Source organism: Dendroctonus ponderosae, unplaced genomic scaffold (genome assembly GCF_020466585.1).
Source record: "Dendroctonus ponderosae isolate FM_Combo_2020 unplaced genomic scaffold, Dpon_F_20191213v2 Dpon_F_20191213_5, whole genome shotgun sequence".
Taxonomy (NCBI): Eukaryota; Metazoa; Arthropoda; class Insecta; order Coleoptera; family Curculionidae; genus Dendroctonus; species Dendroctonus ponderosae.
This window is the reverse complement of record NW_026018715.1, coordinates 2,818,862-2,843,539: the sequence shown is the minus strand read 5'-3', so window position 1 is coordinate 2,843,539 and position 24,678 is coordinate 2,818,862. Positions and strand designations below refer to the sequence as shown.

General features: G+C 32.9%; 2 protein-coding genes and 1 long non-coding RNA gene across 5 annotated transcripts in view; 2 read left to right on the top strand and 1 right to left on the bottom strand.

Moving 5' to 3' along the window:
- The window catches only part of LOC109544357 (short-chain dehydrogenase/reductase family 16C member 6), a 12,459-nt gene extending 4,655 nt beyond the window's left edge, over window positions 1–7,804 (top strand). The window contains exons 2-7 of the mRNA XM_019914483.2: window positions 1,356–1,500; window positions 2,296–2,450; window positions 3,056–3,233; window positions 6,051–6,211; window positions 6,290–6,502; window positions 7,611–7,804. Coding sequence (XP_019770042.1) covers window positions 1,356–1,500; window positions 2,296–2,450; window positions 3,056–3,233; window positions 6,051–6,211; window positions 6,290–6,502; window positions 7,611–7,695 — 937 coding nt within the window. The 3' untranslated portion in view covers window positions 7,696–7,804. The remainder of the gene's footprint in view (window positions 1–1,355; window positions 1,501–2,295; window positions 2,451–3,055; window positions 3,234–6,050; window positions 6,212–6,289; window positions 6,503–7,610) is intronic.
- Window positions 1–10,245, top strand: part of LOC125504623 — an 18,168-nt gene extending 7,923 nt beyond the window's left edge. Inside the window, exon 2 of the long non-coding RNA XR_007281605.1 lies at window positions 9,055–10,245. This is a non-coding gene — a long non-coding RNA (uncharacterized LOC125504623). The remainder of the gene's footprint in view (window positions 1–9,054) is intronic.
- Window positions 1–24,678, bottom strand: part of LOC109544355 (cAMP-specific 3',5'-cyclic phosphodiesterase) — a 796,409-nt gene that overhangs the window by 516,012 nt on the left and 255,719 nt on the right. Inside the window, exon 1 of one of the 3 annotated variants that reach the window (XM_019914477.2) lies at window positions 17,447–17,593. The exons of the other annotated variants lie outside the window; for them this stretch is intronic. Within the exon in view, the coding sequence (XP_019770036.1) occupies window positions 17,447–17,547 (101 nt within the window). The 5' untranslated portion in view covers window positions 17,548–17,593. Of the gene's footprint in view, window positions 1–17,446; window positions 17,594–24,678 lie in introns of those variants that run through there. 3 annotated transcript variants of the gene reach the window in all.

Genomic DNA, 24,678 nt, shown 5'->3' with positions numbered 1-24,678 from the left:
TATGTTAGTGATCGAAAGTGTTTTGTTCTTTTTATCGTTTCTGTTCTGATGTTTCGTGTGTGTTTAGTGAATTTGAGTTTGTGGTCGATTGTGATCTCAAGGTACCTAACGCGTTCTTCGGTTGCGTCGTTTGACCGTCTACAGTTATTGTAGGGGAGTCAGCGTTAAGTCTGTGGTTCGTGAGTAGAAGTTGGTTTTTTGTGGCGTTTGGTGTTAGTCTCCATTTATAAAACTATGTCATTGTGCTGTTTGCTAGTTTTTGGAGTCTTTCATTCGCTTTTTCAGTAGTTTTGTCGTGTACAATAAGTGCCACGTCGTCAGCGTATTGCAATACGTATACCGTTTTGTCAATTTGATTTTTGACTGGTAAATTGTAATTGTATATGTCATGGCAGTATATACTGAAGAGAAAGGGTGAGCGCGAGGATCCTTGAGGGAGCCCTTGTTCAGGGGAAGAAGAAAAGGAGATTGTGTTGTCAATTCGTAATTGTAGTTGTCTGTTTTCTAATAAGTTCTTTATGGTGTGGAGTAGATATGGTGGTGTGTGGAGTTTGTATAGTTTTTTATAGTAAGCCCTCCGGCAGACACTTTCAAAAGCCTTGCTGATGTCCATGAGTAGACATGTCGAGTTTCCGTCGGTTAGGTGAGTTGTTTGTATGTTGTTCGTCAAAATAAATAGCGTATGAATAGTCGAGTGATATTGTTTGAAGCCAAATTGGTAGATTGGCATATGGTTTCCGATCAGTTCTTCGAGCCTCTGTTTTAGTATGCGTTCCAAAACTTTGCCCAGCACCGGGAGTAATGTAGCAGGTCTGTAGTTTTTAGACTAGTAGTCTTGTAGAATATTATTTTTATCAAAAACAGTCCAATGTGAGAAATATGTATCTTCGAATCGGCTAGTTTGCATCAATACTTGCAAACCCTTTATAGTTGTAAAAAACTTATTTGTGAATCATATTTGGATACACTCGGGGAAAGTTCGGCAATTGTATCAAAATATACACGGAGACCCATTAGAAATAAACACATGTTTAGCTTGCAACTGTTTTGGGACTCACCGTTTGTTTTTCTACTAGTATTTGAGTTGTACTTTACCCTGTAAGGTACAGGACAAAACGAAGTAGCAAGAGGAAAAATTGAAATGCGCCAGTTTTTCTGTCTCACAAATCTAGCTCAGGACACTTCACACACAGCTTCTTGGTTTCTACTACGGTTCAAGAGATAATCCGTAAAAACGACCAATTTTCCCTGTCTGCTAAAATTATAAACTGAATCATTATCGTAGTTCGAATGTAACGCACATAATTAAAACACGCTTAGCACACGCTTAACTATTTACAATTAATTTATTTTAGGGCAACGACTGACGAATTTTTGGACTGGGCTAAAGGAGTTATACATGTGCTCTTTTTTTTTGTTATCCTACTGCCATATTTCATCATTGAAGCCATATTTTCGTCAAATCCTCAAAGAAAGTCAGTAGAAGGACAACTGGTATTGGTATGTATTAACTGCTAAAGTATAGACTTTACCATAAATATGCTATAAATTTTAAATTTAAATAAGACGAGTATGCTGAAAAATCTAACGGAATTAAATAATTTGATGGTTTATTTGTTAGCCCTCTGATTTACTCTACTCAAATTGAATCTATTAGCAATTTTATGTTACATGAATGTTTCAGAAACAAACAATCAATTTATTGCTTTTTGCCTAGCTGTTTTTTGAACATTGACAGATGGAGATTGGACTATCAGTTCAGATAGTTCCTTCAGCAGATTTCCTGATAATTAAACTTCAACTCTAGAGTCAGACTTTGATTAAAATCAATTAATGCAGCCGCATAAAGTTTTATTTCACATTTCTTTTCATTCAACCCCGACATAAATTAGCTTCGTGTTTGGAGTTCTACTTTCTTCTATCTACCCATCTAGACAAAGGCAGACAGAATCTACGCGGGATAATTGGGTTGTTGAACCATTACTTGCATTTTACCATCATTGCTAAACTAGAATAAACATGCAAACGCCCGCTGGTATTAGTTTTCAATCTTCCGTTGGAGGATTGTTACGTTTTGTTCAGTTTCTAAATATCATTTTAAGCAATTCTGGGCTATCAAATTATATCGAGTAATACACCATTCCGTTTGAACTATAAGTTCATTTCCGTATTAGAAAAATAGAATTGAAGCTTTACTCTGATGCAAAAACATCTCAATAGTCTGTAAATATTGAACGAGTTTTATTGATCACTGCATTAAATTTGTTAATCTTCAAAAATTTCTCTATTTTGCAGATAACTGGTACTGGACATGGAATTGGAAAATTGTTGGCATTTAAATATGCTAAAGCAGGGGCTCGTGTTATTGGATGGGATGTAAATGAGAAATTGAATAATGAGACAATCCAGACAATTAACTCATCGGGATATCCAACAGCCTACGGATTTAAGTATGTAATAAACACGATTTAAAAGCATAAGACACTTTACAAATTAAGGCATATTTCCTGAATGACAGATCGAAATAAAGCTGAACTTAAAAAGTACAACTAATTGGAAAATTATAACAGCTAATTGTTGCTATTATAAAATCTCGAAATGAACTGTTCGCATAAAAGCGTTTAGTGAAAGGCATAAGACGATTCGAAAGTGCCTCGTGACATTCCTTTGCCTATATTGTACAAATCCTTTGATAAAGCTGCTACAGTTTCATATTGTGATCCGACAGACATGTCTGGAATGTATGGAAATATTGGAAAATAACATATCTGAATAAATATGCATGCAATAGAATGTCAATTGAATAGCAGATTTATGTAGGTTCACTGAAATTGTAATAGAAAATAAAGCTATGGTATTTGTTCAGCATTTTTTAAATTTTTGAACTGCACTTGTTTACTGAGCAAATGAATTCAATTCCACAAAGCGTATATCCACATTATTTAAAAATCCAAATTCAGCTAAATTTTCGGTTTTAGCTTCCATCACTAATACCAAAGCAGTAATATGTCTTTTAGTTGACACACATATATTAACGAAAGTATTTATTTTCCAGGGTAGACGTTTCGAACCGACAAGAGGTAATGGATACGGCAAAGAAAATTCAGCAAGATATCGGCGATGTTACTATTTTAATAAACAATGCAGGTATAATGCCGCACCATTCGTTCCTAGACCACACCGAGCAGGAAATACGGAGAATAATGGATATTAACGTCATGGGAAACTTTTGGGTAACTCACTTTATAAATTATTCACTATACACTAACACGGGTCTTGATGTGAGTTATGAGAAGTAACTTGTTTAAAATAGCAAATTTTGTTGATCGGAAATTTTCTTAATCATTTAAAACAAGAAATATTCTTCGCGCAGAAGGAGTAAGTTCCGAGTTGTTTTTTATTTTTTAATTAACTGTTTTTGTCAGGTTTCTTTTAAAATCAGCATCTTCCAACTTCTTGTAGAATGACATTTTATTTGTGATCTGGAAATCTGCTTTAATTATGTTGCCGCATCCTCATTAAAATATTACGTCAGTTGTTGATTTCCGCCTCGTTTCTCGTATTTCGTTCATCGGTTCTTTCAAGTAAACATTGCGTACTAACTGGAATCAAGTGCAGCTGTTTGTGGGTTTCAAACAATGCTATGATATAAGATATGAATGCTCAATTAAGGGCTTGTACACCGTTGGAAAACTCGAAGGAATTAAAGGAATTCGGAAAATATTATTTTCATATAATTACATTTCAGAGTAACTCGCAAAAAATGTCTTATGTGAAATTATTGCGATATTACATATGAAACTTGTGGCCATATGATAGAAATGAAACAGACGTAAAATTATCGACAAAGTTAGCCTTATTACAACATCGTAATGGCTTGAGGTACAATTGATGATACATTAATAATAGTTCATTATATTGCATACACAGGGTGATTCAAAATTGGCGTCATTCCTCTGGAGGTGTTGTCTGGCGCTGTTATAGGAGTACAGAAAAAATAGTAAAATAAATTAATTGTTATTAAAAACTGAGAAATTTCCAAAAAACTATATTAGAAATAGGGCAGCAATGTTTTTCAAGGTAATCTGCCTAATTAACATTGTGCAAATCCCTGGTGCTTCGTAATTATTTAAAACTCCGGTAACCATCAAATTATACAGACTTACAACAAAAGAGACAAGGATAAACGGTAAAATCAACAAGATTTGTTACTGCGCAACGTACTTTCGAAATGTTAACCTTTTCTCATAACCTCGATCATTGGTGTTTATAAATCAACCATACAACACCAAACATTTCAATGGTTAACTCCAAACAAGCTAGTGCCTGAGTAATCTCCTTATTATCCACTCTTATCAAGCTGCTTCTCGTATTCAGTGAATTAACTCCTGCTCCATTTGTATCTCCTTGTGCTGTGTGCATCGTACAAACGTGGTAGGAATGTAGCCTTTACTCGCTATTTATTTGGTGCTTGGGATAGTGTCAGTTACTGTGCTCTGAGTACCCCTCGAATTCCCTGATTCGATTATGTCCAATACTTGTTCGTTTGTGCCTGGAACCCGAACATCTATTGCCGACCACTAGCTTCCTGGAACCACTCTCCTCGCCCTTTGTTATAGTGAGTTCTTTCAGGTTCTGCTATGTTACTGTAGATTTGCCCTGAACTAATCGCATATCCGCAAATTCTTGAAAGGAAATTCAAAGTAAGCCACAGTTTGACAAATTATTGTTATTATTAATAAGGGCTAGCCACCTGTAACTATCTGTTAATGACAAAAAACATCATAGCCGCTGTGCCTTTTCATCAAAAAATTGTAGAAGAGAGCTTTTTTTATATCAAAAATTTTCGTAATTTGAAGCAAAGATCGTAATTTTTATTTTTGAATGCTTAAGTATTCCAATATGCTACCAATTAAACATGGAACAATTTCAAAATAATGCTTAATAACAATGATAAAAATTGATTTTCAGCTGTTAATATCGTCTAGAAATTTTCGAAAAATTTTTTTAAAATATTTTTCTCGTTCTCCCCAAGGTAGCCTCTATTACCCCTTAAAAGAAATGACTCCAATTTTGAATCACCCTGTATGGCATAGTTCACGGAGGCTAAAATTTATCAATCGATCAATTTTACGAAAATTTGAAACTATACTATTTTAAATGCTTGTATAACGTAGACTAACGTCCAATATAATTTCTATCTGCACAAATCGCATAAACTGCTTTTCTATTCAATAATTTAATTAGTTATTTTAATATTGTTATACAGAGTGGTCTTGACCAATCAAATGAGAAGGTACATCCCAAAAAAACAAGAAATTTTTAAATTTCTGTTATACTATTGTGCAAATGTGTCATCTAGGCTGCAATCTTTAAAAGTACACACAGAGAAAAGTTATAATAAAAGTTTTTAACAACAATTGATTGAGGACATAATTCAGAATTGATTTTGACTGTCAGTAGAATGTAAATGAACAAACTACTATAAACTTTTAATTATTCTATGTATTATATCTGAAGTCATATAGTTTTTAAGTGAAAAGGGGCGTCTTATGAAAAGTTTACATTTTTCGAGTATCCAAACATTTTCAATACATGTAAATGACAAAATCAACCGATATTTGAATGGCATATCTATAAACTTTCTTTCATAGTGCATTATATGACATTCTCATGGGGTTTTGAATACCAAATATGTAGTTAAAATCTCGCATGCGTTATTCGAACAGCCTGTAAATATAAATTGAATATGATGTTTATAAATCTTGTGATTTTCATTCATGCTATCATTTCATTTAATTATGTTGACGTAATCCGTGCATGTAAATATTTGATTACATATTTAAATCATCCATATTTGGGTCTGATTACTACATATTGTAGCTTCATTCCATAAAAACACAACAATCGGCATGTTAAGCTGTAATTCGGTTGAACACACATAATTTTCACACGTGGCTGTTTGGCTACGTGTTGTTGAATTTGGAATTTTAGAAATGCTTATTTTGCGAAGTGAAAAAAATGCAATAAAACAGTAAAATTATTTTTAGACATTACAAGCATTTCTACCTACGATGAGAGAAAAAAACAATGGTCACATCGTGTCCCTTTCCTCAATGGCGGGATACGTAGGACTGATCAATCTTGTTCCATATAATGCCAGCAAGTTTGCTGTGCGTGGACTTATGGAAGGTTTATATGAAGAGTTCAGGTACAACTTCAACAATTAATTTTTGTTTACATAGATACAACCAGTAAACATTTGAACTTCAAGAGTTTTTCATTCTAGGCAATACCCGAATAACAATGTCAATTTTACAACCGTATACCCTTTTATGGTGGACACCGGGTTATGTACAAACTATGAAATTTCCTATGAACTGCTTTTTCCAGTGTTAAAGCCTCAGTTTGTAGCAGATGCAATATTTGAGGCTCAGACCACCAACAGAAGAAACGTTTTGCTTCCTACAGATATAGGACTTGTAATGAAACTAAAAACCAGGTGATTTAAACACAATTAGTGTAATTATCACATCTTTTTCTCACTTTCATTGACTTTGTATGAAGCTGAAGTTACACGTCATTTAACGCGATATAGAAAGATGGTTTGAGCTAAAAAAGAGTATCGAATTTTATCCGTAGTTGAAGACGCTTTTTCGTGTCAAGCATAAGGAATCTTAAAATTTTAGTTGTGACTTATTGCAATTCGAACAACGCAAACGGAAAACAAACTGGTAACAAAATTGACACTGCAGAAGCGTATTCAACTTATAATATAATATATTTAAAATCTGAGTACACGTTCCTAAGGAGAAATTAGAAAAAGTATACCTATAACAATGAATTATAATTGAGACGTGAACAACTCAGGATCATACAACTAATATAGTTATACAACTTAATAAAGAGTAGATATACAGGGTGTCCCGAAATGGTACGTCAATAATGAGAGCAAGAACAGGAGACCGGAAAATAAAGCCAGTACTTCATATACATTGTTTTCGATCTGTCCTCCTTGTGAGTTCGCAAAATGACAACTTGAAAATTGGAATATATTCTTAATAATCACAACGTTAATTTGGAGTTTGTAAAATTTATGTTAAAAACGCAGCTGGTAGATAGGCGCCAGGAGGAATTGTCAATTTTCTACAAAATTCTGTTATTGTATAGGTACAATCAAAATTAATTTTATGATAAGTGCAAATTTAACGCTGTTGCAAAATTTGAAAATTGAAAATATGACACAGTGGTTAGACATGCCCATTTTTGCTACGAAAACGATATACTGTGCACTTTTCGATATATTTAACGGATTTTGAAACAAAACTCTTTTTGTAGTGGTAAAAGTAATAATATCCAAATAAGCAGTAACCGGAAATGCCTTATTTCTGCGCCACCCCGGTCTCCCAACATAAACCCTTTAAAATTTTTCTTTGCGATCAGCTCAGAACGTTGTTTTTCTCTACTCCTCTTAACACGAAAGAAGAGCTATGAAATATTAGTAATGATTCTAGCGTTATTATCAATTATCAAAATATTTTGACCAACAATTTCGGGATACTCTGTATAAAACATGTGGGATTTGGTTTTCTAATAGTGTTTTTCTTTAGATTTTTGCCGCAAAAAGCCTGCAACTACATATCGGACAACTTCAGAACTAATCTGCTTTCCGACTTACACCTTAAAACTAATTGAAATATTAACAGTAGGCAAAAGTCTATTTTTTTTCTTATCGTCTTATTTCGAGAACTATTTTTTTTAATGTTGGTTATGTATTATTCAATAAACGTAGCTCCAAAAATGATGGATGGGTTTGTTCCTATTAACAATATATTTTCCACAAAAAATAGCACAAAATGTTAACGAAGAGAGGTTGAAAATTTTTCCGGGCCGAAACGCATATTATATAACATATTAAACGCGATTTTCCCATGTAATGGGGCAGTACTAGATATATTTGGGCATTTTTAATAATCTCTTCTAAATCTTGGTCTAAAAATACCTAGTTTCACTAGCCCATTTTAATTACTAGAGAAAGGTTAGAAAAAACGTTTCATTATTGTAATATTACGGGCTAAGGAAAAGGGTCCAATTCCTACCCAGTGCCTAGTAAGCGTGGCCAATTCCTACTAGAAAACTGCTTTGGATTTCCACCAGGGCTATAAATATAAAAATGAAGAGTTTTTAGTGTCCGAAAATTCTAAATGAAAGGGATTTCATGAAGGTTACAGGTTCGAGTCCTGCCGAAAGCAAAACATTTTTCTTATTCCAAAAATTATGTGTCCGCTTAAGACGCGAAAAATCCCTTTAATTTAGAATTTTTGAACACTAAAAACTCTTCATTTCAAAGTTTTGTTCAAACGTGGTATGAAGGTTTTGATAAAACCCCCGATGTTCATAGTGATATTTTCGATTCCATTGCGGGTGAACTAAGCCGCATTCATCGCTAATACGCCTTGTACTGAATTCACTTCAGCCATATCCAGAACATTTTCTTTATTTTCCGCATTTAAACTTTCCCCTCGGTCAGAATTAATTTTTACCCTGATAAAAAAAATCCAGTTTCATATACACAAATTGATGGTAAAAACTAAAAACCCCTTCATTTCAGAAACGATTAAGAATCGGATGAAACCACATGGACTGATTTACCTTATTTTGACCTTCTGAATGCATTCCCCAAATATTTCGTTTTCCTCTCGAAACACTCTGTATATATGTACATTTTAACATGCCTTTGTTTTATATTGGTCCTAGTGATATGGAGTAGAAATAAAAATGTCTAATCGTTAATTGAAAACGCTAGAATTCATTCAATGATTGATCTAAAACATCTTAAAAGCTCCATCTGTGCAAAACGCGGAAAACAGTTTCTACAATCGACCGCAAAGTTGGGAAATGACGTTGACCCGATGGAAAACACAAATAGCCTGCGTCGGATCGCTATTCGCAGGAAAATTTTCCGGTTGCAGTCTCAGTGTTGCTCCAACAGGGGTCGACAGAATGTAACAAGCAGGAAAGTGCTGTGATATTGATAATTTTCCAGTCAGGAAGAATGTAATACTAGAAAGTGCCTAATGATGGACTTGTTGACAGAAGTAGAAACACTAAAACGCCTTAGAAATGAAAGGTGTGTTTTGGTTCATCATTTTAGCTTATAGGATCAGGATAGAATCACGATTTAAAAAATCAGAACCATGGGAGCATCATGCAACCACAGGAGGCAAATATATTTTCCCACAATCTAAGGATAGAGGGTTGCGAACATTTCGTCATTCTTTTAAACATAGCGTATAACAAGTAGGAATCGCTGAGAGGGAAAAACTTGTATACTTGTTTAATTTTAATAAGTTTATTCGTTGATTATTGAAACAATTCATACCAAGTTTTCATTTTACTAAACCAGAGAAAACTGCCGAAAGTAAGACTGATAGAGTTAGGGAAACATTACAAATATGCTAATAACTAAGTAGGTGCTAATGTTAAATATGACGAATTAATTGAGTTCGTGGATTACCTATACTCCTTCGTTAACATACGTGAGATGTTTGCGAGATGCTGACTTTTCTACTAAGAAAAATGTTTATCGAGTTTTGAGAAACTTTTGAGTTTATGAGAATTTTAGAGCTTATGAACCAGCTAGAGTTAGGGTACAGTTTATGTTAACTCTGTTGTTATCCTGTGAGTACGTGCCTTAACTTGTGAGCAAATGATTAAAGGATATGAATTATCTGCTGCAAAATATGTGTCCCAAAATCCAAAAAAAAAACCACCAATTTATTTGCAGATGTCACTGCGAACCCTATTGGAAATTGTCTGCGAACATAACTTAACTCTGGTGCTTAGAAATATTGAACCATTTGTTCAGTTGGGTATTGCAAAAATTATTTGATTTAAATTTTTGTTTAGTTAGCTCTGTTTTGTGCTTTGATGAAGCGGATGTTTTATGGGTGCAGGCAAAAAATTGTTGGTGCTGAAAAAATTTGACACATATAATAAAAAAAAACAACTCAATCCATTTTTAATTCTAAACGTTGATGTTTTTGTTGAATGCAATCAAAATATCCAAATTGAGCTATAGAAGCAAAATAGGAGAAATTTGAGCCGCAAGTTTTTATCCGCCATAACTAAAAACCTTCTGATCTGTCTCACCAGAGCTTAACTCCTGCATTACTAGTTATCACTTAACATTTATAGTTATAGTTATGCAAAATAAATCAAAAGTCTTTTATTATTCCAATAAAATTATAAATGCAGTCTAATATGCATATGTAACAAAATAAAAACATATGAAAGCACTTGTTTTATGTGAATAATAATAAAGGATCTAATAGGAACTTGCATCTTATTTTATTTTATATCTCGTTTCCTTTTGATTTTGTTGTAAATCTTACACGCGCTTTTCATTATTGTGCGTCGAATTAGTGAGCAAGATGACGTATTTTGCTGCTTAATTAGAGCATTGGAAACAATAAAATTTAGCAAACTTTATGATGGGTAAAGTAAATCGAAAAAAGTAAATTAAAAAAAAATTAAAACCATTTCCTTCGGACGTGTCCGGATTAAAAACCACCCCTGCAAAATAAAATTTTTGATCGATTTCAGGTGCACATAAATATCAATCAAACAATTTTATATTTAATAAACTAAATTCTGCAATGTCTTCAAAAAAGACTGACTAATTTATTTTATAAACCATTGCTCAAAGCATTAATTATCTGTCCCTACAACCTGTCATTGCTAAAAATACAGAATGTATTTGCTATTTTTACACTTACACTTTAATAATTGTTAATGCTGATTAAATAAGTCTTAGAGTTCAATTTCATTATTTTCAATTAATCGACCAAAAAATAATATTCCCTGTGTAAAGTTTTATGATCATTATATTGATGTTTCGGATTATCCGGTCCTCATATGATTATCACAGAACACTAAAAATCGCAAGAGATAAGTTTTAGACTGTTGTTCCTACATTACCATTGTTCTTTTATCACGCTCGTGTACGGTTTATCATTAAACGTAAGTAATTATTTATATTTAATTATCCATTTTCTATTAAATCGCTACCGAGGCAAAATAACCCTATGCGAATAGATAATTCGTAATACATCCATGTAAACAATACAATATCTCAAACATGGTGGATATGGATATCAAAAACCAACTCTTCGATATGCTATTTCAACTTTTTCTCATAATTTTGCCCGAAAATATGTGGTTAAAATTATGCATGTTCAATTCGAGACCTCCTCAACGCAGGATATCCGAATCCATCGGTTATACGGCTTGACCACATATTTATGTCCAGACTAGATCGATTTAAGAACTTATTTATATGTAACGTTGCCTATTCTGTATGTTGCAGTCCACGAAAAATTATGGAAAAATTAATTATTCTTCCGCCATCACTCAACAACGCGTTGAAGTAATTTTACTAATTGTTTACAAAACTTTTAATAACGGGGTAAAATGGTTTGTTTCAAGTAACAACTAAAAATGTTAAAAAGTCGGGGACAAGATACAAACAACACAAATTTACAAGATTATCGCTATCGCTTTATAATATGACAGTCTTTTCAGCCATTGCTAATTGCGATGCACATTGTTAATTGTTTTTTAAATTTGAAAAAATTTTCCAAACCTCTGTAGAATTTTTATCTGTATTGATTTAAAGTAACTGAAAATAATTGCTTTTGAATAAACATTTTACGGGAAAAAAGACAGCGTAAAACTAAATTCAGAATGTAAAGCTCACTTTTAAAATTTTGCAAATCTTAATGTTTGCAACAAAGAAAATATAGAAGTAAAATATTTTTAGCGAGTGGTTAAGACCCTTAATATTTCTAACACGTGCTTATTTATCTGTTTGAAATTAGGCCTACTTGTTGATTCGATTTAGAACAATTTGGTGAAAATATAATTTTTTATATTTTAACGATTTCTGGTGGACAAACACACGCAACAATTGGTATAACAAAGGTCGATCTGGTTTGGATTCAATGAACGTTACTCTGAAGAATTGAATCGAGTGCTTTACTCCCGTTGTGGCCACAGAGTAGAAATAATATTGCTGTAAAAATTGAAGAATATTTACGTAAGACAGACTTGCGATTTCTGAAATGCTGCAGAAATTAAATATCGAAATTGTAGTTCGGAAAATGCAAAGCCATCCTCTAGATTTTTAACTGACAAAACATACACCTGCAACAACTACGAGAACTGATAAAATGCCTATTAAATAACTATGTTAATATAATATAATATAATACTAACTTCTTGACAAGTTATGATCGAAAACGTGAAAAAAATTACTTCAGGGTACAGGTACATTACCAAAAACTCACTGTACACACCAATTGTATAAACTATGAAAGTCAATGTTGATTTTCTAATGATTTTCTAATGATAATCAACTTAATTCGTTTAATTTTTTTCATATCTACTCATAATATTTTGCCAGATGCAAACGTGCTCGTAGGTGAAAAAAACATGAGATAGTTTGAAAATACGTATAAGGAAAATGGCCCACTCAAGCCAATTTATTAGATTCGGGATGGAGAAAAAGAAGTTTCGTTACTTCAGTTAAATAATACAACCACTGCAATTGGTCAAAGCCTGATTTGAAACTAAAGCCAATAATACCCCAAAATCAAGAGTGCAAATAAACCAGGTTAATTGGAGCGAACATAAACTCTGTTTATTCTTGGTTCTTGTGAGTTCCTCTTGGAATTATTGATCATTGATGATGTGAAATGATGTTCCCCTTTCGATAAAGGCTACTAAATTCAGACCCTTTTCATCAGTTACTATTCTAGCGATGTTTTTATTTGTTGCCAATTTATGGGCTTAGGAACTGTATCGCTCAATTAAAACGGCCAGAGCGGATACTCTGATCGGATCAGTTTTAGTATAGTTTATTTTACTCAATTAGTGGTTGCATTTGCTCATTTCAATAAAATGGTACCAATTATGAAGGCTTTCACGGCCGGTCAAAATTCTAAATGTGACATTGCTACAACTTTTATCCGCGGCATTTAGATTTAATGTACTTCATTTAGTTTTAGTTACTAATAGTTATCAACCCAATTAAAAGTCAGACGGTCGAAAATTCCAACTGAATTATTATTCATGAACTGCAACACTTGAAACAATATGTATAATTGCAAGTACAAACTGGAGGATTTGCAAATTCCCAAAGAGATAATAATATCTACCGCCTTCACGCATTTTCTGGAACGAGCAGATTTGGTGCACTCGGGAAAGTTTACTTCGCTGTTTTACGCTCTGAGTGAAATGAATGTTTCCCAAAATTATCATTAAAAAAAAATCAGTTGCAGTTTGTTAGCCTTTATCGGATTAAGTTTGAAATCTTATGTCTAAAATCTATTTGTACCATGGTAATTTCTATTTGTTTAAAGTGGAAAAATGTCATTATTTGCAAGACGAAAAACCTTAGTGAAGCAGTCCAGTTCATATAAACTATTTATTTCTATTACTTTGGAGTGTATGTGGTGGCCCAAAATAAAGTTATGACGGTCAATTTTATGTTCTTGATGGAACTAATAGCAGACTTTTTATTCCAGATTCAGCTTCTACATTGGATTTGAAGTATTTTCTGTATAACATACTGTTTGACTAAAATGAATAGTTGTGAACATAACGACGTTTAAACATGGGAACACAACCAAATGTATTCAATTTTATAGAGAGTTTAGGGACAAGGACGCGAATATTAATTGGTCAGCCAGATCACCTGACTCACTCCTTGTGACTTTTTTTCCATGGGAATACGTCAACGAAAATTCGTCAAACTGAGCTCGCGAATACAATAAATATTGCTCTATGATAGGTCATCTATTTTAGAAAAACATAATAATATTAATTTTACTTTTGTTGCGTGCCCTTCACTAAATCTCGTTATGTCCAAAACTATTGAATTCCGAAAGATCGGTACATAGGTACTATGTTAGACAAAAAATACTTCCAATCCAATGTAAAACTGAATCTGGATTAAGAAGTAGGCTATTCCATTAAACAAAAAAACTTGTCTGTCATAACTTAATTTTGAGTTACCCTGAGGACACCCTTAGCGACAACCACACCACTTTTATATGAACGCTTTTTTCCAGTCGCTAATTCCTTATGAGCTTAAAGCGGGTGTCACTTCACTGACTCACGCTGTATAAATACATATTTCCATTCGTGCACTCTTTACATGAGCTTGATCCTCCGTTGCTCATAAGTACTGCAATCATTTCAGCGTTCAGAACCTTGATTGCAACAACTTTCACTTAGGAATAATTCACTTTTATTTAACAAAAACATTTATTTTTTTTAATACGATTCTAAGAGTTTTGTTACCCAAAGAAAAAATTTACTCTTCATAAATTCGTAATTGAAGGCGTGATAAATTTCTTTCTTTTAAGACAGATGACAATTCTTGTACCTAATTATAGATTTCGAAAAAAATGCGCTTTTTTAAAACCAATGTTCTATTAAAACTACAAGAGTTCGCGCTGCTGAAGACTTGAGAGAGAATCAGATTAAAGAGCAAATCGGCTTTTTTATAGACTTTGTAGTTAGAATATGTATGATTCCTTTGCAGCGTTCGTACCTTCAATTTATGGCATCGATATAACTACCTAAATACATACCAACAACAAGGTAGGAAAATCGAAAAACTTGTTTCAGTTCGCCATAGACCTAATTTGACAAGTTAAACCGATGATTGTACGTAATTTTTTTAAGGCTCTTATTTGGAGTCTCAACTGCAATCTCAAAATCTAGTTATCCTGCCAAAAAACTAACTTACTTAAATCAAATTAAACTTCACAGTAAGGATCGATGAACAAACAACCTCTTAATTGTGCACTTGATACGACAATTTCCTGAAGTAGTAAACTAAGATTTAATTTGTTTAATTAAGGCAATAATGCATTCGAACGCAGCTCTACAGTGTTTCAATTAGTTAGAAAAAATTGCCAACAATTTATTATAATTGCTTGAGCCATTAATTTTGGATAAATATGTGGCTGCCGTTTGCTCGTCATATACTAATTCAGTTTCAGTCGGATCATGTCAGATTTTTAACACAGTTAAATAAAACTGGTAAACGTACGCAAAACGCGTGATGTTTATGCGTGTTTTACATATTATGACATTATTCACTAAATCATAGGTTTGCTGTTTTTCACTTCAAATATCACGTATCAATTAAACTGTAAACAGAAAGAATTGAAAAATATTAATCAATATCAATCGGAAATTGTTCGAGGTGAGGATAATAATTATATTAATTTGCTAGGTTTTAGGAGCAACGCGAAGAAATCAATGAAAATATTTCAGCTACATATCTGCATTTAAAAATAAATTATTTTTGACTCTAATTTATTTGCTCCAAATTTGGTTTACGATGTTTACTAACTTAGTCTAACCAATCGAATACATTGCACAATGTTCAGTTAAACTGCATAGATTAATAGAAATCAGGAATATTAACAAACTGTGCAGAAGTCGTTCTTTTAAGATGGACCCAGTGATGGTCATCGATAATTTTCWAGAATWTAATMRKYWMMAAMGTTCCCGWKAMWAMTAGAATKACASACAAYTGWGGGAATTTCTTTAKATTTTCAAGTCCTTAAKMGTCCTTAARWCSTTSTTRCTRCTRRAKRACWMACRSWWCKGTGSWTAKKTTRWSTCSTKWRKGKSATKGTWCTTGTGYTAGWGAACTAACTTTTTTCATGCTTACAAAATTGTAAATACGGATCCCATAAAACAAAACTATTTCTGCTTATCTCAATCCATACATACCAATCTYGCAAATGTAGAGAATAATTCAGAGAGAAATTTAAGGTTTCAAGAAGGCAGCACCTAAAAGAACGTTGATTTTTGCCAATCATGAGGTAAGTTTTTCCAGTGTTTTGCTCTCCCAAAAAGAAGGATTCTTTTCCCTCAAAAACTGATGCATGTTTTAACACTTCATAAATTATAGTTTTTATACAACATGTATGTTTTAATTGTAAATTGGTGTTTGTGGTTTGTGTAAATTTTAAACCTGATGATGGTGCTGTTATCTCGCCGCAACGTAATGAAATTAACGATATTCAAAAAACTTCTACTTCACACTTTGAGTGAGACCCAGGAAAGATAAGAWTATCATAAAAAGTACACGGGGGCTGGAAAATAAATCAGAATAATATGTAATTACATTTTCAAACGTGGCAATGGTGACCAAAAATATGCTCGTACCTATGTATGCACATCGCCTTGGTCAGTTGTTTCGTGCCGTTGCAGTAATAACGCTAAATCTAGTCTAAAGAGCTTTCAATAATTTCACAGTTATTAGCTTCATTCACGGACAAGACCAATTTCTCAAAAATACTGATAAGTAAATTATTCACCTGCTCTTCCCTATGCTCATCGGTTAGTTTAAAATAATTTTCAGATTTATTCACCATGATTCTCACCAATTAAGTCGAATATGTAAATATTCGTATAAAAAGTGCTTGTAAAAAACATATCTTTGTAAGATTACTCTAAAAGGCACAAGTCTAGTAGAGAATCCAAATAAACACTTCAACATTGATGGATATTACATTCTGCTAAAAAAAATTAAAGAATTAATAGACTAAAATTATAAATAATGCATGCTCAACTAAATCACGGTATAAAATGTGCGTTGAAAGAAAATGTATAAATCTATTAATTCCCTTGTCAATATGCGCGTTTAATTTTTATTCTGTCCGTGGCTCATTTCACTGATAGTTAAACACCCAGCAAATAATATACGCTCCTCTTTATTGCTAAAATCGTAACTCAGCTGTAACAAGCAGTCCATAAATTAATTTGCCGTGCGTTCGACCGTAAGTATTTCTAAACGAAAAGGCGTAATTTGCAAATTGAATTTGAGCAGTTTGTTGTGCAATGTTAAAATAAACGGCTAAGGACATATTTATTTCTACTAATTCAAGGAAGCGGCAAGACCGGCGGATAAGCAAGCATTGAGTGTTTTGTGCATTTAATGTTTCAGTTAATTTTCAGATCCATAAATTTGAAGCTACTTTTTAAAATAAAAAATAGTCCGATATAAGTATTGAAGAAATTTTATGCTGAGGAGATTGATTTTTCTTCAAAGCGTATTTTTTTAATATAGAACCTGTTTTTAGTTGTGCAGTGGGGGAGATTTCTAGAATAGTTTGGGTTTCCTTAGAACTGACGTCTTAATTTATTCACATTCAGCATTTAAGAAGCTTAGTTATAACTAGGTGACTTAGACTTAGATCCCGCATGATTGTTAATTCCTCTGTAAATATTATTCATTGTTAACACATTTATAATTTCAACCACCTACTTATACTTCAATCCTTGGATATTTACAACTTGAATATCAAAACAATATCATTTGAGCATACTGATAATGAAAAAGTCTGAATTATATTCTTACCCTTTTGGAAGTTCACTTCCAATTACTACGGTCCATCCTCTCCGCCTCCTTAGCACACGTTTCTCGAATGCGGCAAAATCGTCGTTTTTTCTACGTTGCATGTTTTATTCCTTTTCTCGTACCGAACTTCCAAAGATGCAAATCGATGCACTTTAACTCACTTTGAAATGTCACTATTTAATAAAAAGCTCTGTAACTTGTTTATGAAAAAATGGTTTATATCCACATTTTCTTTTTTTTAAATAAATTTTTGACAAATTAAAACTTTTTTTTAAACAAATTTAGGAAAATATGTACATGCATTTATGTATTTATTATATGTATAGTGCAACTAAGAGCAATACATTCTCAAGGCTTATTTTAAATAAATTATGGACGTAGCAACATTTTTGAACGGTTGTATAGATGTTAAAAAATGGAAGAGATTTGTAAACATTACATTTGTCTACAAACATGGAATTTGAGCATGTTCATGCAACAAGGACAGTGCCCGATTCAGATAAATATACGAAGGAGTAGCAACTGAAGAAATAACACGTTATAACGCAACGTAAGTTTATGCCACGTTATCTCAGCATTGAGCTTGTGATCACCCTTTGAACATTAAAGTTTAATGGTGCAACATTAATAGGTTTTCCGGAATTGGGAAATTCTCAGTCTGATTTTAATGACTTTCAATCCACTTGAATTACTGTTGAGGCCAATTTCAAATTTCGATATACACATTTGAGATTTGCAAAAATTACATGAGTATACTCATGCAGACATTTAAGCATCTTCTCATTGAGGATACGCCGTGCGTGGTATGGAAACTAATTTAAAAATGGGTAGATGGTACGGTATCTCTTTCAACCGTATTTCGTTACTAGCAGCAGCCGACCATCATCTTTATTATAATAACCTTTCCGGTCAGTTTTGATGCCGCTTTCTCTCAAATCTAAAATATCTTGCTTATTGCATTTTCCCATTTATAGTTTTATTTTATTTATAGGTTGTCATTTCTCCGAAAGTCGCAATATTATTAAAGAGGACATTGAGTTTCATAAGATGCGCCTTGAAGAACTAAAGAATGTTGCTTGCATGGAATTTTTCTTGCAATGATTAGAGCTGTAGCTACTGGAAAGCAACAATATTTTAATATATCATCAAATCATCACTAAAGCTCATAGCGGCTTTAGAATATTCTCAAAATTTCATTTACGTAAAATCTAAATGATTATCTAGAAAACGTAAAACACAAAAGTTAAAGCCTCCATGTTCCGCTTTCAAAAATAATATTTTAAACAATCAGTTGGGTTGCGAGCAAATAAAAACTGAGTGGGATGTCACTAAAGATATTCCAGAAAATTTGAAATTAAAAAATCCAAGGCATAACAAAAGAAAATTTTACAATGGGTCCCAGTGATCATTAAGCATGCAAGACGCTATGCGAAAACGAGACAACGCAGCTGGATTATGACCAGAATTAATGTTCCTTGTGCAAGTGAAATTCTTTGCGCGCTTGCCACATTCCAGACATGCTGAAAATGGACACGGTTTCATAAGCAATAGCATCAAAACCCAACGTCGTTAGAATCCTAATAAAATTTGAAATTTTAAGCCAATTACTTGTAACGGCGCTTCGAGAGGCCGGTCCTAAAATATTCTGATAAATTATTTAGAAAGGGCCAAAACTGGGAAACTGGAATCGGGATTTACAGGTTTCCTGTCAGCATTAATTGCAAAATACATCGATTTGCTTATTAAATGATACTTCCAGAATATATCATGTAGTTTAATAGTACTTTTTTAAGCGTTTTAAGTTTAACGTTTAAAACGTTTAAAGTTTGACGCTTTAAGTTTAATAGCGCATTAAATTGGATTGATTTATTAAAGAAAACAGTAGCACAGATCTATATAGGAACAAATTCAGTTGTAAATTGTGTGAACTTTTTTTCTTTTGTCTGTACCCACTAGTTTAGCATGACGCAGGTAAGTCCTCAATGTAAAAATAAGTCTTCTGAAGCTTATAAAACATTTCTTTGCAACACTCCACGAGTATCCAAATGGACACATGGGCCGACTTAGAGCAGGGACGACCTACCGACAACACAGTATAGAAATCAGTGGATTCGAAGCAGGCCTTTGCTCGTCACCTGTTCTTATAAATGACAATTTTAATATGTAAAAAAATATATAGCCAAATAGCAGCTCTTCGTATGTAGCGGTGCGAGAAGAAGTTTTCAGTATAAAACGCATTACCCAATTAGCAAAGAAATTTAGTGTAAAAATACGTAAAACGGTTTCTTCAATCAAGAATAATTGGCTGCGTCTGCTTTTTAGGGATTCTATTCGCTACAGTTATTTAAGAAAAGTTATAACTCAAAACTGGAATTAAACCGTTTTAAAAGCCATCTAATAGCTATGAAACATTCAATATTCATATTTTGGAAACGGGTGAAACGGCTTGCATTGGCAATACCAATAAAGTGTGCCCACACCTGTGTTTAAGTGTAATAAAATTATAAGGGTTCGGACCATTAAAAGGGGGGAAAACATTTTATATTTATTATCTCAAGAGCCTTAGAGAATTAGCATATATTATTTGTTGTTCGGGTGGAACGTGTTGTGGTCTTCTATAAAAAACACCTATTGGATTTGCAAAATAGTATTCTATTCGAAGAACTCAAAGGATTGAATTTGCTGCAAAAACATGCGCGGCTTCGCCCCCTTAGGAGACTTGAAATTATTAAATAATTTCTTCATTAATTTAAAATACTACAACCATTACAATCCTTTTCCTATAAGTATTGAGTCTTTAGACCTTCCGTCTAAAACACGTCTTTTAAGTAATTAAAAATTGCGCAGGAAAAATATAATAGCAACGACTAAGGGTTTTGTTAAATTATCGGTTTCTGAAATCGCTTCCACTCATAAGGAGTTCCGGTAACTTAAAAGACCGGTAATTAGGAGAGGGGAAATATAAATATGATTTTACTTAATTCGAAAAAACTAAGGACTTAAAATTTATGGAATTTTGGTGAAATGCCATGCAATTTTATAAAAAATTAAAACCTAAATATAATACGATGAAAAGCAAACACACGCTGGAAATAGTTGGCATCATGTCAGATGGCACTATACTTATAGTAAAATAAGAAAACCTCCATTGGATATTACATTAAAATTTCTTTATGATTTAAAAAGAAGCCTTGGAATATCTTAGCGAATTGGGTTCCATCTGAGTGCGAAATAAGTCAACATCAATTAAGGCAAAAGAACAAAAACATTTATCAAAACATCTTACAGCGCAATGATAAAATGGCTGGATTTCTTGATTTGCTCTTAGCGAACAGACACACACTTCCCAATTTAGGGTGATATTTGGGTCAACCCCAAAACAGAAGCAACTTCCGCACTTTAACACCAAATTTCGCACTAATACAATATTGGCACACGCGAATGTTTACCGAGCATATCCGCAAACGTTCCTTGTGTACAGATCAGAGTGTATGTGACGTGGAACTGGTACGAAAAGTGTTTTCCACTAAGATTAATTAAAAAACCGCGAAAACCCACCGATCTATCACCAGTTTCGAAATAAAATGACTCAACAGCTGATACGTTGAGTTTTTGGATTTTGGGACCTTTTAATAGCACGTTCGAAAACTGACGAATATTTTTAGACAGCTACTGCTTTATACACGGGATGTTAAATAAGCTAAGATGTCAATAATTGGCTTTTGTTGTTAAATATTTCACATGTTAAGTAAAATGTATTGTAAATATTACGGTGAAAAATATACTTTCCAAATTGTGGAAAAAAAAATTTTCTCATGCTTATACTTATGCTTATGAAAAGTCACTTTGATTTTTTTACAAACTGCTTGTTGGGTATTTCGCCTCAAAAATGTTTGTCTAAAAAAATATAATGTCACCTTGATTTTGAGTCCATAGTTAAAAAACACTTATCAGTAGACTCGTGTTCGTGAAACTTAACTATTAGGCACATAAACGTCTAATTCTCCGACAAAGGCTATTTAACGAAATACAACTTAAGAGTGCCTGTATGAGTAACCTTTACTTTTTTATTTAAATATGAAACACTAAAAATAATAAAAATGCGAATTATTGTTATAGCAATAAATGAAGAAGTCATGGATTTATTAAGATATATGAGATATGCCGATGACACTGTCGTTTAAGCAGACAGTTGTTACGAGAATTTCAATACGCAACGAAGCTTCGTGGTAAAAAAGTCATGACTAGAGCAGCAATTGACCCGTTTTTGCCCGTACTTTTTAGTTGCATTACCGTTGTTTGCCGATTAAGGCGAGTTTTACGACGAAAGAGCGAAAATCGAGAAGGCAACTAGCGCCTGTACTAAACTGGCCTAAGAAACAATTTAATAGCTTAGCATCAACTTGGTCTCCGAGCTTGGAAGTGTTTCGTTTGGTGCGTGTTTTATATGAGTACAGAGAACGGATCTCACCAGTAAAAACATCATTAAGATGATTAAGCGTCTGCTTTATTTTGGCCACATTATACCAGCAATACGAAATATCAATTGCTTCAGCTGATTCCTGAAGGAAACTATGGGAAAGAGAAACTCTACTCGATATATCTTGGCATAAAACTCAGATAATTATGAGCCAATGGCATTCTTTCAGGAGACACAGTTTAAGGAAAATATTGTATTCTGAACGTCAGAAAATTTCGTTTAAGTTTTTACAACATACAGTTGCGTACCTGAACGTAATAAGAAAAATGCAATAGTAAAAAAATATATATATGTCAAAAATATACGTTTGGACTTTATTTTGTAACACACAATAGCTCTGATTATTGCTGGTTGATTGTATTGCAAGCAGATGTACCTACCAGGAGCATTTTTCACTTTTAATTAATATTAATTCGCAACAAAATTAATTAATTAACCAAAGTGTTTGAAATTTCATGCACCTGATATTAATTTTAATTTTTTCTATTTACTTCTGAACAGAATACCGTTTAAAAGGTTTAAAAAATGTTTATGTTGCCGACACAACACAGAAATTAAAAATCAACGTTAATAAATTAGAGTTTGTGTGGTTTTCACAAATTCCACTAGTTACCTTAATGGAGGGGAAAGGACCCTTTGAAAGGAAAATGTTTGCAAACTATTTGCAGAATGTACTGTCGTATGTTTTGTGCAAGTTCAATTCCAAATCCTCGCGTGTTAGTTAGTTATTCGGGAGCAAATAAAAATTGTATGTACGGCCAAAAAATTGTTAATTTATTAAATATCTAATACTACCAATATGAAAATCGAATCATCTACTCCATGCAAATAATGAATCTCTTCAACAGGACTTCTCCTCCATTGGTTTTACGTGAATTACATGGTCTCTATCTTTAATGGCTTTGTAGGCACATAAACCTTGCTAATCTTACATGTTCTTCAACACCAACGAAATGGAAATGTGTGAACTATTTGTTGGTATATACACAAACTGTCAATAAATCGAAGCGAACCTTAAACACGCTTAACGTGCACGATGGTTCAACAGTATTATTCAAATTGCTCTATCAATAGTGTTTAATGCGAATTATGTTGATTACTCAGCAATATTTATTTTCGCTTTCAATACCCTAAAATCCTTTCAGACAAAACCTCATTTGAGAGCTCAAAACTGTAAGTCATTTTAGATGCAAATTATCTTCCTGACAAACTTGATTAGAGCGTGTTCGATGCAATAAAATAAAAATTATTTTTTGTGTTCTGCTATTAAAAAGTAAAGTAGGTCAGTCAGCATAAATAGTTCAGACGATCTTATACCGAACTGGCTTCTTAATTGAACCAATTAGTGTGTGACATTTGACAAGATAAATAAAAGCAAAGGTTAAATAAATTTGCAAAAATAACTAGGAACTGTATGCAGCTTGTTAGTGGATTGCGTCTGGTAAGATCAATTTACTTATTATAAAAGACTAGTAAGAGAATTTATAGTCAACTTAAATATAAAATACTAATACAGCTGATCTCGTAATGTATTGTTAAACAGATTGGTGTTTTTGAACATACTCCATCACGTATACCAAGCCACTCAATTCCAAAATAGAATTTTCATATTCTCAGATTGTCACCAAGTTGTTCCGCATCAAAAATAGCTTGTTTGGAGCAGCGCTTCGCGACAGATTGATCTTACGCTGATAGTTACGCTGTTCAAAAAATCGGTTTAATTTATAACAAAGTACCAATTTGCATATGCCAATTTATTTTCAAGTATACAGGGTCTCATGAACAGGGCATAAATAACATCAAATTCGCGTTTTTATCTAGCACACCCAAATTTTCTCCTAATGTCTGCTGTCTATAGTCTGTACTATATTTCATATATCAATATTTTACGTATAGTTGATCGTTTGCTTGAACATTGCCGTTGGAATTTTGCAAGTAGAATTTCTCAGAAACGGTAAGAAATGGAGAGCAAGACACTTCTTTCTTAACACTTTAAATGAAGAAATTTTGTTTTCATTTTCGAAAGTTGTATTACTTCCGCAGACGATTTTCCTACAAATTATTTAACTGCGAATATTTCAGGTGATTAAATGTTTTTAGCGTCATTTAATGCCAATATGTTCTATTCAGAAATTCCTTAGCTTTAACTGACATACTTTGCAAATATTATGGAAATAATTTCACAGACATGTATTGCCGAAAGTAGCGGTCATGTTGAACACATTTTAAAATCAAGAACCCAACTTTTTTTAATAGCTTTTTATATTGTTAGATTAATATCAGGCTTACATTATCGATGCCGTAATATTGATCGAATGCAAATTAAATATTATCTATACATAGTTAATTAGTTATCCTCAAACTTGTTACATGGAGAAGACATATTGGTTACAAAAGAAGCATTATAGAATATCACTGGGTTCTTACCAGCAAATAATAATGGTTTTCAATAAAAAAATTAGTTTTAATCAAGTGAATAGTTGAACCTCGCTAATTTGGGGAAAATGAATTATAAGCAGCTAATCAAACAAGTCAAGTAAGAAAACATTCGATCTCTCTAAAAGTCGATGAAAGAAGCAATTTCATGTCTAATTCAAAATATTACCCATTCGGTCGGTTAAAATTGTCGGTCAAAGATATAGGCGCGAAATCGACAGAGGGAAACCAAGCGCTTACACCACAGCTTATATAATATATAATATATAAGCTGTCGTTACACATCAAATAAAAATTTAATAAATGCTTACAACAT